The sequence below is a fragment of the Pseudopipra pipra genome, chromosome 2 (assembly GCF_036250125.1).
Source record: "Pseudopipra pipra isolate bDixPip1 chromosome 2, bDixPip1.hap1, whole genome shotgun sequence".
NCBI classification, from domain to species: domain Eukaryota; kingdom Metazoa; phylum Chordata; class Aves; order Passeriformes; family Pipridae; genus Pseudopipra; species Pseudopipra pipra.
In genome coordinates this window covers 94,052,362-94,069,967 of record NC_087550.1, presented here as the reverse complement: position 1 = coordinate 94,069,967, position 17,606 = coordinate 94,052,362, and the positions used below count along the sequence as shown (strand labels likewise).

General features: G+C 38.0%; 1 protein-coding gene across 7 annotated transcripts in view; it reads left to right on the top strand.

Annotated features, from left to right (window-relative positions):
• ARHGEF7 (Rho guanine nucleotide exchange factor 7) overlaps nucleotides 1–17,606 on the top strand; it is a 126,076-nt gene that overhangs the window by 64,643 nt on the left and 43,827 nt on the right. For 6 of the 7 annotated variants that reach the window (XR_010428530.1, XM_064646493.1, XM_064646495.1 and 3 more), the window contains 4 exons: nucleotides 281–369; nucleotides 8,002–8,096; nucleotides 8,375–8,470; nucleotides 16,047–16,169. Coding sequence is in view for 6 of the 7 variants with exons in the window: in XM_064646493.1 (XP_064502563.1) it covers nucleotides 281–369; nucleotides 8,002–8,096; nucleotides 8,375–8,470; nucleotides 16,047–16,169 (403 nt within the window). In the remaining variant the exon portion in view is untranslated. Of the gene's footprint in view, nucleotides 1–280; nucleotides 370–5,545; nucleotides 5,612–8,001; nucleotides 8,097–8,374; nucleotides 8,471–16,046; nucleotides 16,170–17,606 lie in introns of those variants that run through there. The other variant, XM_064646499.1, reaches the window with a different exon arrangement.

The following is a 17,606-nucleotide window of genomic DNA, read 5'->3' as shown; positions in this document are numbered from 1 at the left end:
TTAAAAAATAATTTTTGAAAAGTTTAACTGACTTTCTGGTTCCAGGAAAAAGAATGGGAGGTTTTCAACTTGACTTCAGTGAGGCTAAAGTTTCATTCATTGCGAACTTATGAACCATTTTGATTCTTTACCAATAATTTGAAGTGCAATTATGTATGTTTCTCAGTGAAACACTATTTTCACTGTAATGTATGATTAATATTTTAAAGCAGTTTGTTTGACCTCTAGTGTTGAGCTATGAAATTGCACCCTATTGACCTCAAAATATTTTACATTTCAGAAAAACCGGTTTCCCCCAAATCAGGTACATTGAAGAGTCCACCTAAAGGCTTTGATACTTCTGCAATTAACAAAAGCTATTACAATGTGGTGAGTGATCATTTTTCCTCCACGGGAGCTGTTATATACAGTAGAATGTCATTTAACTAAATGCTCTTATCTGCACAGAAAAAAGGCAGTCTTGTCAGAAAGTGCCAAAACTAGATAGGGGTGTTAGTTTACATTCTCATGTAAACAAGTTCATCATTAGTTTAATAGAATATCACACAGATTCTTAAGCATGATGCAAAATTATAGTCTAAAGCAAGTGAATAATAGGTATTAATGTAATATTATGCTAATTTTACTTAGTTTGCTAGTCGTTAATTTCCCTGTTCTCCCCATCTCCCAAATATGCAATTAGTGTTCCCCAATCTCTGTGAATTACTGAAATTCTGCTGTGTTAAAATGCTTAAGAATACTGTTGTCCTTTATGTTGAATAAGAGATTGAACATTTTGAAACAATTTGCTTCCTTTGTATTCATGCTTATAAATCAACTCTATTATTAACTTTGGGAACCTCTCCCTTACACTGGTGGATAGATTTCATAGCAAAGCGGTACAGCCAGAGTCCAGGAATTTAACATATCCCCAGGAATTCATAACCTGGTACTCAGACCTCTTTAGTAGATGCATGTAAGAAACATATCCAGCTCTGACTTTAAGTGTGTTGTAACCATTTTGAGGATCATTTATTTATTAAAAGCAGATACATTGGGAAGCAAAAAAGCATCTTATTGATTTTGTTAAGCACTGCTCCCTGCTGGTGCAAAACCAAACCACAACGTTTCTTTCCCTTTTCTTTGAAGCAGCTGCCATTGTTTTCATTTTATTTGTCAGTTTTTAGCAACGATCATAAAGAATCGTTTTATGCTTTCATCTTGTGTAGTTGTGGCATGAATAACACCAACCACCTGGAAGAACAGAGGTGTTTTGTGTATTGTATCCTCATTGAAAACAGTGAGGCAGCCTCCTGCTCCTCCCTCTGACTTGCCTCCTGCCTCTGCTGGTAGCTGCAACTCCATGGAAAAGGGAGGCCTGCAGTTCTTTGGCTATTGTATCCCACACCTGCTAGTCAGAATGGAAGGTACCTGTGCAAGCACACCCTTCCTCCTGCAGGAAGTAAAGACCTTACTGTGGTATATTCAGTGACAAAGTATTGGATTGTTTTCCTTTTTATTTTTGTTTTCACTATCTCTCTTTTTAGTCCTTTTTTTTTTTTTTTCCCCGAAGTTGTTATAGTGTGTTTGTCTTTGTTGTTTGATGTTGAAACCTATGATTTTCAATGCAAGGAAGATGATGTGACTGTAGTACACGAGAAAATTTAGTTCCTTCGCTAGGTAGAAGACTGCTCTTATGTTTAATCTGCATTTATATTAAGTTTTTAATCAAAATAAATTGGGAGCTGCCTTGAACATCAGACATTTAGTTTTGGGGGTTTGGTTTAATTTATTTGTTTATTTAAAGTAATTGGTAAATACATGCCTCATTTACAATTTTATATTATTTTTTCCGATAGACCTCAGTATGATGAAAAGTAAGAATTGCAGCTGCTTAATTTAGACTTAACTAAAACTTCAGTTTGACTGTGTCCAAAATAAATTGAATCTTGTGGTTGCATATTTTACTTTGTAAGAGTAATGCAAACCATTTTGGGGGATGATTGTGTACTTCAGTGAAAATAATAGAAAGTATGTCTGAATTTGTTCAGGAAGCTAAGTTATAATATGCCATACAATTTTGAAATATCACGTTTGGCTTTTGTGAATTTTTCAGTAATTATTCCCTGGATAACTTACTATCATCGTGGAGGCTCAAGCTACTCCATACTTTTAGAAATAGAGCTATGGCTGGCTTTTAAAGTAATTTAATTAAAAAAAAAAAGGAAACTAGTGACCATCAGACACCTACTCTTGGAATTAGGTTATTTTTCATCTTTTTCAGGTACCGCTCTCCTGATACACTTAACTTGGTGTAATAAGATTCAAGCTGTTTTCACTAACTGTTGACACATTATGGGGGGGTGGAAATGACCAGTTCATAATTATATATACAGCTGTACATACATATTTACATACATACATACATACATACATATATGTTGTAAATTAGAGCACTGCCCCTAGAGTGCTGTTCTCAAATCTGTCTGCTGTGAACTGGGTAATTGCCTGTTTTCACATTTCTTCACAGTGACAAATACCCCCACCTTTTTTTTTTTTAACTTGCCATTTTATTCTTTTTGTTTAGAAAATGAGAGGCTGTGCTATAGCATGCACTGTGTTTCAGAGAAAGCAAGACTCCACTGCTGTGTCTAAAACTTAAATTAGACATGTTGACATTTAGATTTTCTTGAAAAATATGAAGTGCTTCTGATGGTGTAGTGAGTTGACCCTGGCTAGATGCCAAGTATCCACTAAAGCCACTCTCTGCGTCCTCTCTGCAACTGGACAGAAGAGAGAAAAAAAAACCAGCAAAGGATTCATGATTTAAGAGCTGGGAGAGATCACTTACTCATCACCATCATGGGCAAAATAGACTCAAAGTGGGGATATTACTTAAATTTATTACTAACAGGATCAGAGCAAAAAAGAATGAGAAGTAAAATAATCTCACCCACCCCTTCGTCCTTCTGTGTTCTCCCTCCTCCCCCCCAGCAGTGGAGGGGGATGGGGAATGAGGGTTATGGTCAGTTGTTGTTTCTGCCACTGCTGAGGGAGAGGAGTCCTTCCCCTGCTCCCGTGGGGTCCCTCCCACGGGAGACAGTCCTTCACGAACCTCTGCAGCATGAGTCCATCCCATAGGCAGTTCGTCACAAAACTGCTGCCCTGTGGCTCACTTCTCCATTGGGTGCAGTCCTTCAGGAATGAGCTGTACCAGCTGTACCCCCCTGTGTGGGTCCCACACAGGGCCCCAAGTCCTACCAGGAAAACCTTCTCCAGCATGGACTCGTTTCTCCATGGGTTGCAGGTCCCTGGCAGGACCCTGCTCCATCTTGGGGCTCTCACAGGGTCACAACCTCCTTTGGATATCCACCTGCTCCAGCATGGGCTTCTCCATGGGCTGCAGATGGGTCTCTGCACCCTGATGTTCCTCCATGGGCTACAGGGACACAGCTGCTCCACCACGGTCTGCACCACGAGCTGCAGGGGCCTCAGCTCCAGCTCCTGGAGAACCTCCTTCCTGTCCTTCTGTACTGACCTTGGTGTCTACGTTGTTGTTCCCATGTTCTCACTCTTCTCTTCACTGGATGGAATTTTTCAACTGTGCAATAAATTTCCGTTCTTAAATATATTATCACGGAGGTTTTAATATCATTCCTAATTGGCTCAGCCTTGGCCAGCAGCAGGAAGCCCATCCTGGAGCTGGCTGGTATTGGCTCCACCAGAAAGGGGAAGCTTCTAGCAGCTGCTAACAGAAGCCACCCCTGTAGTGCCCCCCCCCCACTACCAAAACCTACCCACAGAAACCCAATACAGATACCGATATACCTATAAAATAAAAATTTTTCATAATTATTAAATATGTATGATTTTAAATGTAGTGAAGACAAACAGCAAACACATTCTCTGAATTGAAAGTTGTTTAACTTGTGAGTTGAGTTTTTATTCTATCTTAATATGTAAGCTGCAGACATGGGACTTCTCTGTTCTAGAAGTCTTATCAGTCTGTACTGATAACAAAGTTAAAGCAGAACAGCTCCAAATAAACCTTTGGTAGCTGAAAGGATGTAGCTTGAGTTAAAGAGTAAGTGTTAAAATCTGTGTTAAAGGCTCTCTTGACAACCAGGCATGTATTGAGGCTGGTACTCTGGGACTGCTTGCTATTTTTGAGTTGTGGCCATCTCCCACCATAAGGGGATGTGCTGAGACTCTGTAAACCCTCTTGATTGATTATTGCTGTTTTTCTTGGGGAAGGTTTTGTGCAGGTGCAAGCAGCACCTGTGGGTACATTTGTTGGACTGAGGACAAAATCAAAGAGCAGATCAGAGGAAGTCCAGAAGGCGGTAGGAGAGGCTCCCTTTCTGGGAGGAGGACTGGGATAGGCTAAGGGAAAGGTGCTTAATGTCAAGAGAGGAACTGCTTTCACTGCTTTCCTTTGTTCTTCTCACCCTTGTAAATATGTTCTTTATGGATTCACAGAGCTCTGTCTGAAGTTCGTAGTACAAACCACACTCTCAGTGTGCTTAATTAGTTGCACCTTGCAGTAAGTGTTGCTGAGAAGACAGACGTGTTATACATGTACATTTTGCCTGGCTGAGGAATGCAGGTTAGTAGAGAATGCCGAGGTCTTGTCCTCCATAAAATGGTACAAGTCTACAGCAGTGTGCAATATGAACCAGACTCATGATCAAGCATCGAGCATTTTTCATGTAGAAGTAATTTAGTAACTACTGAGTAGGTGGGCATTTCGTTGCATGTTATTCTCTGAAAACAGAGCAGGTGTTACTCTGAGTTTTATTTTTACTTGAGATCCCTCGAGAATTTATAACTTAGTGTCCAAAATAAAGCTAGGTTATCTCCACTCACAGTTGCCTTGAGATTAAGTAGCTTTTCTAAAAGCAGGTAAAGAAATGGGCAAATTTCTCCATAGTTATGAGTATTTGGACGACCTGATTTTTCATTTAAGTGTTTGAAAAGTAATGGAAAATAAACACTTCTTTTGGGGCCGTTCTGTTAAAGTTGGATCAAGAGTTTGTGTCTACTGAATTTCATAAGAGTTTTTGAGGACCCTTGAGATATGATATACTTGTGCAGTGCTTTACACTGCCCCTGTCAAGGGCCTGTTCTAAGGGATTCATCTTGCAAATTCTGATTCAGGAAAATTAGATACTGATCACCATTTCACTGAAGCATGAGATATTTTGGTTGAGTGCCATACTACTATGAAAAAATGGGAATGTGCTAGCGGATCCTGCCCAAATGTGTCTGTATTCTGCCTTTTTTCTTTCTGATTTGGAAGGTGATCGGCTTCATGTAGGTCACTTTAAATCCATTTTTGGGTGATAGTTATTGCCTTAGGGAGATGACTGAGGTTTTGTGTGACAGAATTGTTAACCAGGCTTGAATTTTCCATGCTGTGTGATTGAGAGAGCTGGTGCTGTATGAGCTCAGTTGTCTGTGCCTGCCATTCATCAGTGTTACAGACTGCAAAAGCTGCCACTTCAACGCTGCTCTTTTGGTACTCGGTCTTATCTGTGCAAATGTTGTGGTGGAGTTGTGGAAACAAGGTCTTCAAGGTCTCATGGGGTCTTGCAGCAGCCAGAATGCACAGAAAGCAGGAAAGGGAAGAAAGGTGATTATTAGATCATGCGGGTGAGATGTGGATGTGAGGAATTGTAAGGGTTCTCTGGTGCCAAAATACTGAATTACAATGCTGACTACTTGTCACTTCAAAGCACAGTCCAAGCGTTTAATCCTCATAGCTTCTCAGAGAGGTAGGTAAGTCAAGCTGGAAGAATGTGAGATTTCACAGAAATAATGTTTTAAAACTGTGTAAACAAAGTTATTCTTCAAAAAATGTATGCAGTGAAAATTGTACTTGTTAAGAAAAAACTGAAATAGTTTTAGTGTGTCCTGGGAAGTGTTTAAAGCTATGTATATCTGAAGTAGTGTGTAGTAGTGTGAACTACTAAAATAACATAAAGTTTAAGTGCATCTGGTACTCTGCATAGGTTTTGTAGCATAGTTTTATTTACAGTTGCATTTATTTTCCTTTTTCCACTAATTGTCAAAATGCTAATTCTAGTTTTTAAGCTTTCTCGTTATTGCCTCCCCACCCCACTTAAGTCTTTTTCCTCCAATCCCGTGTTCTCTGTATTGCAAAGAAAATCCTCAAATAAAAATGCAAACTAGCACAGGAAAATGAGTGTGTCCAACAGAAAACTAGTTTTATTTCAAGCTTTTCAGACAGCTGTTTATAGCAGAGAATGAAAATAGTCTTTGAGAAAATGGACCAGTGGTGCAGCCCTTCAAGATCTCTAGCAAATTTGTTGATTTTTATCTTTGAATGTCTTTTAATACTGTTCAGTGCTTCATTGGGACACTGTGTCCTTGGTTTTCAGTCTGCTTTTCCCTACTAATGGCTGTGTAAGAACTTTGGGCTAGGAGGTTTTTGTAGAAAAAGCCGTATTGAAAAAGATTTGTCTTGCATTTAGTTTTGAACCTCACGGATACTTTTATATAAAGTACTTTTATATTACCATTTTAACAGTTTACTTTCTTTGTTTTATATATGTGTAAGAGAATATGGGGGTTAATTAGTACTATGATCGATGGAAATATTTTATTTCTGTGGTCTAAATGGTCAAAAAAATCCTTAGCTTTTTGTGTCCATGTTGTACTGTATGCTGTAATTTCTTAGTAGCTGTAACTTTCTGTGTGACATTCTTCTGCCACAGCATTTAGCAGAGAATGGAGACATTTTAATCTTCAGTTCAGGATTCAGTTTTGCAACAAAAGAATGAACTCAAAAATGGTCTCTCTCTCTCTCCAAATGAATAGAAGCATTCAAGGAATAAGCAGAATCAATGACACCAATGAAAGGAGCAGTGAATTCTTCACTGACATACTGATCTATTTAAAGTTATTTCATCAGGTTTGCATTTAGGAATGAATGGCTTTTTTTACTTCCTAAGAAAGAGTATTGACTACAACAGTGAATAATGCAGTCAATTACAGTCGTTCTTATAAATGCTGAAATGAGATATTACTGTAGGCTTGACAAATATGGCATGTAGCGAAATGAGAAGGTTTGTGGTGTGGCTTATGACCAGTGAATAGCAATAAGTTTTCAAAGTTCAGTTCTGTTCACTGAACTGCATTTAGTTCTGTTGATTGTCTTACTAAACCATTAACTTTTTGGAGAAAAAAATAATTTGCCATCTAGAAGCACAGTAGAACCTGATGTGACTATATTGGAGGATATCCTAAAGCAGACTCCCTGGAGATGGCCCAGTAAAATGTTTTCCTGTACATATTTGGGGGTATTCCAGTTGTTGGTTTATATTCAGCCAAAAACCAAGTGTGTGCTGTATTTTATAAATTCTTGGCTTTACATCAGAATCTGTTGTAGTTTTCTCATGGTAGTGTATTCCCAGTGGAAGGTTAGGCAGCCCCATTTAAAAATAATGTAATAACGCTAAACATTTTGCTAAATAAAGTTGGAAACTACTTGTTATTTGTAAATCCATTAATATTCAGATGTTCTAGGTAGAACAGCGCATCTGAATAAGTAAACACTTTGCCAGCAAGATTAGTTGTAATGTGTTGTAATTGAGACTGAGAAAACAACATTATTTGTTCTTTTCTCTTACAACTTCTATTGTGCTTTACCAGCCTCTGATGATCTGTGACTGTTCTGAAGAACATAAGAAGAATAATTGCCCTGGGTTTGGAAGAGCACTCTGTATAACATTCAGATTTTGCACTAAAGTTTTTCAGTAGTGAAATTCCTGTTAGCTTACCACTGTTTTTGTATATGGCTGAAGGATGGCTCATCATGTGTATAGTGGATTTTTTTTTCCCTATGAATTTCATAGATGTATAGTATTCAATGCTTTCTTGCTGATACTTGCATTTTTAATGTAGGAACACTCATTTAAGTTTTTCTTATGCTAAGTAAATTTTAGTATGCTTTAAAACTGGTCTTAAAAAATACCAATTAGCAATTGTCATTTATTGTAGGTGCTACAAAATATATTAGAAACAGAAAATGAGTATGCTAAGGAGCTACAAACAATGCTTTCAAACTACCTGCGACCATTACAAGCCAGTGAAAAGTATGTGAGTTTGTTCTGTTTTAAATTAAGTTTGAGATCTCTCATGTATTGGGGAGGGTTAACGTGGTCAAAATTTCAATGTCAATGTGTATTTTCCTCTGTGGACTATGAGGTTCTTGAGGCAGGGCTTGCTTTTATTCAGTTTTCTTGCTGACTGAAACAGTCAGGTCCTTGATCTAAGAACCAGTAAGCACTTTCTTTTAGCACTGTAGATTGTATTAATGCACAGTTAGTCAATAACTGCAAACCTAAGCATGTTTTATTTACTTTGGCTCCAGGTTAACCTTGGCAAATACTTCATACTTAATGGGAAACCTGGAAGAAATAAGTTCTTTCCAGCAAATGCTTGTACAGTCTTTAGAAGAATGCACCAAGTAAGTACTATGCATATGAGATACAGTAAAATTCTAACATGCAAATATTTTTTTATTACTTTATTTGTTGCTAATGTTGGGCATAATTTTTTTTCTTCTCACTGTAAGAATTGTTGCCACAGCAGTACAGTAATAGGTGTTTGGAGAATATTGATTGCTTGTACAGATAGATATTGGCCCTAGGATGCAGTTGCAGAGGTAGAAATTTTGATTTAGTTTAACGGCAATTTACAAATTTCCATGATGCAATTGCATACTAGTAGGGAAATGGTGGGTTTTGTTTTGGGGGCATGAATTTTAAGAACTTTCTTAAAAGTAAGAGAAAGAATGAACAGACCTTATGTAATGGTGCAACAGTGGAGAAGGAGGTGACTTGGATGAAGCGCATTCTGAGAATGCTTGTGCTTAGTATTCTGACCTGAACAATGGTAGTCATGAAAAGGTGCTGGGAGAGGTGGCCAGGATAGACAGAAAGAACAACCTGAATTAAATAAAACCCCTCAGTGCTTGTGCTGCTATAGGAAGCATGAAGCACAGAAACAAGGGGATGAAGACACTTCTCCTCTTTCTGTAGTTGAGGCTGAATTGGTAACTTGGTATTTTTCAGCTTGTTACCTCAGCACTTGGGGATGCTAGAAAGAAGGTGACCATATCACATTTGCATTGTCCTAACAACTTTCTGGTGTTAAAACTCCACTGAAAGTAAAATTTCTGTTTCTAACCTCAGTTCTGTCATTTTCCTTGTCTACATGGTCACATTCCTACTCCAAATTTTCTTGGTTTCTGCCAAGTTAGTAATTTGAATTGCTTGAATTTAAGGGCTTAGACAAGTTTCAGTCTGCTGAATGAATGAATGAATGTCTTGGATGCAGGAGAAAATACCTCTTTTGGCAACAGTGATCTTTAGGTCCTCTTAGTGTGTCTTGTTTTGACCTCTCCTTCCTCCCTTCTGAGCTGCTCTGCGTGAAGAAGCAGCTTTGTCATGACAAAGTATAAGCTGCATCTCCACTATGCCTGGGACTATTGCTGACTTCCCTTCTACCACCTGTCTTCTGCCCTTCTCTCCTGCCTCTATACAACTTAGACCTGAGAGAAGGGAAGGGAAGGGAAGGGAGGATGGTGTAGTTCAGATGACTGTTCAGCAATGTAATGGAAACATTCTTGAAATGGTCTTTCTTTCATGCTGTGTGTGAGAAAGAAGGATATTCATTCCAGACCTCATCAGTAAAGTGTCTAAATCCTTGAAAGTGACCATTTGTCAACAAACTTAAATGTTTCCTTTCTTTTCTTGTCACTGTGCTTTGTTTTCTCATTCTTTTATTACCGTGATTTTGTTTCTGTGAATCAGAAGTTAGGGAAATAAAGTACCTTGCATGGAACAAACTGTCATCTTTTGAAACATTTTGTTAAGGTGGAGTAGGAGATCATATGCCTTAAATATTAATGCATAATGTCCTTTATTTGTTCTTTCTACTAAGTGAAATGTTGCTGTGTAATAAACTAGGTACATACTGGATGCTAGTAGGTGGGCACAGGAAGTGATGCCCTGGAGTTACTGAAGGGTTACTGCAAATATTTTGTATTATTGTCATTCCATAAATATGCTTGTTGTGCCAAGTTGTATTTTCAGTTTAATTTTCATCGTAGTGTCCTTGTGTTTGGAATCTAGTCCATCATGATTCCCATCCTGTAGAAGAATGCTTGCTCTACTGCCTTTTTTCTCTTTGTCATTTTACCATATTTTTTTGGCTGGTGAATCTGTTCTGTAAACCCAGACTAGCTCCAGGGCTGAAAATAGATTTATCATTTTATTTTATTTTTGGCAGAGAAGTTACATCATTGAGGCACTTCACATTGCAACATCCAGTGGGGTGTTTTTTCTAACTTGACATGTCAGAATGAACAAATGCCAATGTCCTGCCTGTTGTAGAGCTACCGGCCTACTTTGCTCAAAAAAATTTGTGTTCTTGGGCATGAGTTGAATTTTAAATTCCACACCCACCTTAAGACAGTTTTTCACTTGAATTTTCTTTTTAACAAATCTTGGCATGTACTTCAGCAGCAGAAACTTTCCCGTACCGTACTTCTTCTTGCCTGCACCACTTTGGCTTATTTAATCCTCGTGTTGTTAAACATTGGGTTGTGGGGGTTTTTTTGGAACATAAGATGCTGTAGGGGTACTTTCTGTGTTTTAGGGGGAAACAGTTATTTGAATTTTGGGTTGATTTTAGTTGTGTGCCACCCTTCCACCCTGCTCACAGCCTTGAAGCTTTTCTGGTTTGTTGCTAGAGGTTTGTCCTCCTTGAACTTGTCCACATTGTGGGGTTATTTCTGCCTTTGTAATCTCTGGCTGAAATGATCACACTGAAAGTATTGCTCTATGGGTATTTTTGTAGCTGGAGATTGAACCTAATTTGAACCCCTGCTCCAAAAAAAAATTCTTCCATTTACCTGGGAACAGAAGCTGTCAGTCTATGGCTGTATTTCTCAATAAGGACAGGCACATGACACACAGGTCTGAGTGGTGTGACACCAGCCTGCATGAACTGCTTAGGTATAATCTTCTCTGTAGGAAATTGAAGTCTTTTAGATAGTATCACAGACTTATCCCCTTGCCCTGTAGCAACCATAGCTCGATTTTTGTCCCCTCTTCCTCATGCCCCTTCTCTTGCAGTCACAGTAACTGTGTCATCGTGTTCTGTGTTTAAGTGCAAGCAGATACTTCTATTCCTGAAGTGGAATGGAATTAAAAAAAAAAAAGGAAGGGAGAAGCCAGGGTGTGAGAGGGAGACTATTTAAATGTAATCCAAAACTAATTAGTGTTTCAGGTTTAGTTTTGGAGTGCAGATACAAATTAAGTCTGTTAAGGGTTTATCCAAGTATCATCCTTTACTTTTGGTTATCATGAGTATCAACAGAAACAAGACTATCACTATTAAGTAAATATGAACACAAACGAGTTTAGATATCCTGAAACAAACATGCATAGTAACTGATGTCTGATAGGTAAAGCAAAGAGACAATTAGTGAAAGGTGTGGTTTTGAAGAGAGCATTGAAAATTAGACTGAAGTGTTGTAAATGAGTTGAATACTGCCTAGTTTTGTGCAAACAGTAGCTCAGAAAGTTGAGAAGTGGCCCCTTATTTCAGTAACCTTGTTAACTGTGAAGCATCTGGAGATGACATCCAATCCTATGTTTCTTCACAAACTGCATCTCTTGGAGTCATTAGTCGCAATTATCCTGTAATAATTTTTACAGACCTTCACTTCTCTGCTATCAGCTTTTAAGTTCAAGGCATTCTCTGTACTGACCTCCTGCAAGCATGGCAAACTTACTATTGATGCTCCAGCTCCTTCAAGAGGCTGAGAGAGTGGAAGTAAATTCTGCTGTTTATCTTTGTGGGAGGAAGTGGAGAAGATCAGATATTCTGTATTGTCACCTTTTTTCTGTTAGCTGTCAGGCCAGCTTTAGTTCAGTTCTCATTGCTGGTTTTGATCTGTCTTAAAACTAACCTTGTTGTTCAATTACACTTACTTTTTTATTTCTTTCCTTAAATTACCAGGCAGAGGGAGCCCATTTTAAATCTGGAGAAACAGAAGTGATAGCCATTGGATATAACTCCAACAAGCAGATAATGTCAGGTAGTTTAGATATAGTCATATGATGATTCCTCTAGCATGTCTACAACAGCAGAGCCTTTGTTTTGGTTCTCTTACATCTGTAAATAGAATTAAAAGATGCCTTTGGGTTTTTAGAACTGAAGTTGTTATAGTTTATATATATGTATAAATATTTATGTGATTCCTTTTTTATTAAAGTACCAAATATGAGAAGAATATTGGGATGACAACTTCAGAATGAATTGTGAAATAACTGTGCTTTTTATTGAACACATTAATTACCAAAGGGTTTGTATGATGTGGTGATACACATTAAATTGTTAGTTTTTCAGCAGTTAAAGGAGGTATAGATAAGTTATCTACTGAAAATTGTAGAACACCTGCAACTAGTGCATGGATTAGAAAAGTTAAAGGGGATAAGTTGCCACCCACTTATAAAGTCTTTTAATTAGCTTAATTCAACAAAGAATGTGCAGTATAAAGTGGCAATGCATGTGCAACACATGAAAGAGAATAATGTCAGTCTTTGATTCTGCTAAAAGAAAGCAGACGGAGAAGACACAGATGTCTGCTTGGTGCAAACAGCCATAATTCACCCTCCACCCACATCTCTACAGTATGAAATGGGAATTTAACCATTTTTAGCAACTGTATATTGGAGCCTCCTGCTCTTTAATACTGAGTTATATGCCTTGAATATGTCTTCAGAGTTTGCAACTTTGGCTGCATCTATTACTCGAAGAATGTATTATTAGCTCATGCTTAGATTTATTTAAAGGGGACCAGCTGCTAGGCAGGAAATGCTGCTAGGCAGGCTGTAAGAATAGCATTCTGTCAGTATGCTGGGGATTGCCCCTCATTTTCCCCTAAAAACCTGCAAAACCAGACAATCAATGCTGCTCACAATTTAAACTTTTTTTTTTCCCAAGAGAAATAAAGATGCAGACAGTACAATATGAGCCCTAGCCTTTAATATAGGGCATGCTGATAATGTGGTCAGAGTGTATCTGGCATGATGTGTGTGCTGGGGATTCAGCTGTCGTTTTCCGGGTGTCTGTAATGAACATCGCTTTCAAATCAGGAAGCGTGTTTCCCCTGCCTCGCATTTTGAACATCTCTACAGTCAGTTTTGACTTCATTTGGGGTAGGTCTTCCCACGCTGTGCAGAGGGACTGAACAGCTTAGTAGGAGATAGACTTAGTGTTTTGAAATTTGGGGGAGTATTTCTTGGCATGAACTCTGAATTCTGATTACTATGAGCAGACCTAAGGAGTGGGACAAGATGACTCTGTTTGAGCGGGATGGGAACATCCCCTGCCTGGAGGAGTGGTTGTCCTGGAAAGCTGAATGTTTTCTCTTCTACTGAGGTTCACTGGAGCATCTCTCACTTTTTTCCAGAGGGAATATACTGAATATTGATATCTAGGAACTTTATGTACATGTTCAGGACAACTACAGAAAATCTTGACTTTTAAAATTATTTTTTTTTCAGAAAAACAATATTCTTCAAGAGAGAATTGTTGGAACTGATCTTTGCGTGGAGCCCTTTGACTGTACAAACACTATATCTATTGAGTACTTACTGAGGACTCATTTAGCTTTATAGCAGAGTGAAATACTGGGTTTAAGAGTAGTAAAATAGGTAACAAGAACAACAACAACAAAATCCACTGTCTCATCTTGCAAAGAAGCAAAGACTCTGCATACTTTTGTTAGGAAATGCAGTCTTTATGCAAGGAGAGCAAGTGCATGGAGAAATTGAAACACTTCGTCGTGCACATGTTGTACAGTGGGTTTAGGCAAGGTGTCAGGAACAAGTTTGTAGTTTAAGACTGATGAAAGTTTAGTGTCCCATCTTCTGGTTAGCTTCAGTGTGGGTTATACAATTGGCTATTAGCCATACCCTACAGCCTACAGCTGAAGAGGCTTAGTCCTTCAAGTGGGAGTCGCTCTGTCGAAGAGTTTCATCCCTTCTGACACTCTTACAATATTGCTCTTTTGTTTGTCCAATTTATTTGTTCTCACATAGGAATCAGCCCTGTATAGGTATTTCTGTGTGGTTCTGAGAAAGGGGGCATAGTAGCAGTTAGGATGCATGGCTGGTTAGAGTATATGCTTTTTTCCGTCAGTTGGTGTATAACTTGAAAATTATTTGAGATTATAAAAAAGTATGTGAGTGTGCTTTTTTACATCTCACCTATACAGCTTAAGGAGTTAATAGGAATAAGACTGGAAGAGCTGCACTCTTTCTTTCACCCTCACCCTGTTTATATTGATGCAGAAATCAGAAGTCAGACTTGTACTCTCTGCTGATTGTACGAGTTCTAAGCTGGAGTCATGCAGCCAATTTCAGATATTTATGCTCCAGATATTTTCTTGCTGCAATGTGCAATAACAGTTTCTGCTAAAAACTTTTGAAAATTACATTGTGTATATTCATACTGTCTTCCTTCATATCCTGTCCTTCTTTACTTATATGAATATGTGTATACTTCTCTGGAAAACTTGATCAAAACTGATTAGGTTTACTAAGAGTGTGTGAAAGTAAGCTTTTCTTCTAAGTCATCTTTTTTTTAAGTCACTGAGGCTGCTGTTATTTAAGCACCATTTTATGCTAGACAAAATAAGCTCTTCTGAACAGAATTGTGAAATTTTCCTTCACTGTTTAGCAAATGTGGTGTATCTGAACATGAAAGATATAGAAAGTATTTCTGCACTGATGATGGTAAAGCAGCATTCTTGCCCTGGTTACAACCCAACATAAAAGTGCTTTATGGTCCTTAAAAACGAAGATGAGTGACAATTGTGTAAAAACAGCCTGTTACTGCACTGTAACTGGTTTCTATTTGTGTTATTAGAGCTTAAGAGGGTACTTGGATCTTTTAATGAATATTTAAATCCTATTTAAATCATCTCTGCTTGTGTAAGGTAAAGGAAGAGAATCCTGTTGCTACTCCGTCCAGTTTTTGTCTTAATTGCTGAAATAGTGCTTTTAAGATTTGTCATGGCATATATAAGTGGATCATAAACTGTTCTAACAGATGGGTATATTCACTGAAAATTTAATTCCTTAAAGAAGGTGCTAATTACCATTAATTTTTGAAAATATTTTACTGAATGACAGTTCTACAGGTATGTATTATATTCTGCCTATACTATTGGTGGCGTAAGCAGAAGGAGGAGAAAACTGTATGATGCTGGTCAGTAACCATAGAAATTTATCTGTTATTTTTATAAAAAAACCCTGAACAAAAATAACAACAAAACAAAAATCACAAAATGAAACCAAACAGACAGTGTGTCCTGGTTCTACCCCAGCCAGCTGCCAAGCCTCACGCAGCCACTTGCTCACTCCCCCACAGTGGGAACGGGGTAGAAGCTAGAAAACTCGTGGGTTGAGATAAAGACAGTTTAATAGGAAAAGCAAAAGCTTCTCACACAAGCAGAGCAAAACAAGAATTTGCCACTTCCCATGGGCAGGCACGTGTTCAGCCATCTTTGGGAAAGCAAGGCCCCCTCATGTGCAACAGTTACTTGGGAAGACAAACACCATCAGTCTAAACATCCCCCCTTCTTTCTTCTTCCCCCAGTGTTATACAGAGCAGGATGTCCTATGGTATGGAATATCCCTTTGGTCAGTTGGGGTCAGCTGTACTGGCTGTCTCTCCTCCCAGCTTCCCTTTTTCCCCCTGCCTTTTTGCTGGCATGGCAGTACAAAAATCAGAAGAGGCCTTGGCTCTGTGTAAGCCCTGCTCAGCAATAGCAGAAACATGTCAATATTAGCAACCCCGTGTTCAACACATATCCAAAACACAGCCCCATACCAGCCACTGTGAAGAAAATTAACTCTACCACAGCCAAAACCAGCATACAATATACACTGCTTTTCTAGGCTTTAATTTATTTCTGTCTGGTTGGTATTACAGTATTTTCATATTCATTACTCTGTTTTTAGGTTGCCTGAAGCTCAGCAGAGGGTTGGAGGATGTTTTCTAAATTTGATGCCTCAAATGAAAAGCTTATACCTTACGTACTGTGCCAACCATCCATCAGCAGTAAATGTTCTCACAGAACACAGGTATGTTTACTTTGTGGTGTTTTAAGTCTGATACCAAAAGGTGTGCAACATACTTGCATTGTGAAGCTATGATGTCTCTTTTGACATGTGTCTGGTATGGTAAACCTTGCTTAAGGAAAAAATATTGATTTAAAAAAAAAAAAAAAAAACAACAAAAAGCCCCGTGACACAAAGCTGTTTCGTATGATCAGGACCAGCTTGTCACTTTTGGCAGTGTTATCGACTATTTGAAAGAATTTTTTCATTGAAAGAGCACATGCTGGACTCTGAATATGTAAAACAAATGTTACTGGTTGTCATCTTTGTTTTAAAAATGTTGAGATCAAAACAAGTTTGTAAAATCATGGCATAATTGACTACTAGTAGGCTTTCTAGACAGTTGGTGCACTGTAACTTAACCCTGTTAAATCCTGTGTGTCTGTATGTACTTAACTTCATAATCGTATACCCTTAGCTTTACTTTTGAGTGATGCAAGTGTGAGCTTTTTAAGTTTACAAAATTACTGTTTTGTGTGTGTAAGAAGTAGGATGCCAAGTTAACATGATGTAGGTTGCTCAGCTTTTGAACAGGCCTTCAATTTGCATAGAGGATGGCCTGTATCACTTTGAGGGAAAAGTATTGAGGCCAGAATTTAATTCAAGAAATCTGCTTTCACAAACTTTTGCTATGTATTTGTATTCTCCTGATGACCCACAAGCTGAATCATGTTATTTTGGGGCTTTTTATGTTTGCTTGTGTGGTGCAGGACAGAACCATGACCTCCTTTTGAAGGTTAGCCATAGGACAAATTCTATCAAGATATATATTCTTTTTTTATTTATCCCCCCTTCCTTTTTTGTCTTCTTGTGATGGACAGAAATCCATCCTCAAGAATTTTGAGTATTCTTAGCACTTTGTAAATGAAGAGGAGCACAATTGATTTTTTACTATAGTGTTAGCTTCTTTCAGGAACTCAAATTTCATTTTAACAGCAACATCATGTGGCATATTTATGCGCTTTACTCATAATATTATGAAGATAAACCCCCTAGTTTTAGACAAAAAACCTAAGTATCACTTGTTAGTAATACATGCAAATATGTTTCAACCCTGGTTTAAAAAATCAAGATGCAAATTGACATTACAGTATAGGCAGAAAGAAGATAAGTTTTTGTTACTAAAATTCAGTAGGACAAAAAAAGTTTAAAACTCCGTGATGAAATCCTTTAGTGTTTGCTTTCTTTCAAATGGCCCTCTTCTAGTACCATTTTTGATAAATGGTTAAAATACTTGGGTGATCTGTGCCTGTGGGGTTTTTAATACTCTTGGGCTTAGATTTTTTGTTTGTTTGTGCCTTTATGCTCTTTCCATACAAAGGTCCGGGATTTAAACTATAGATGGAAGATGATGTGTGACAGTGATCATCTACATTTCTTTAGATTTGGAGATTCTTGTAA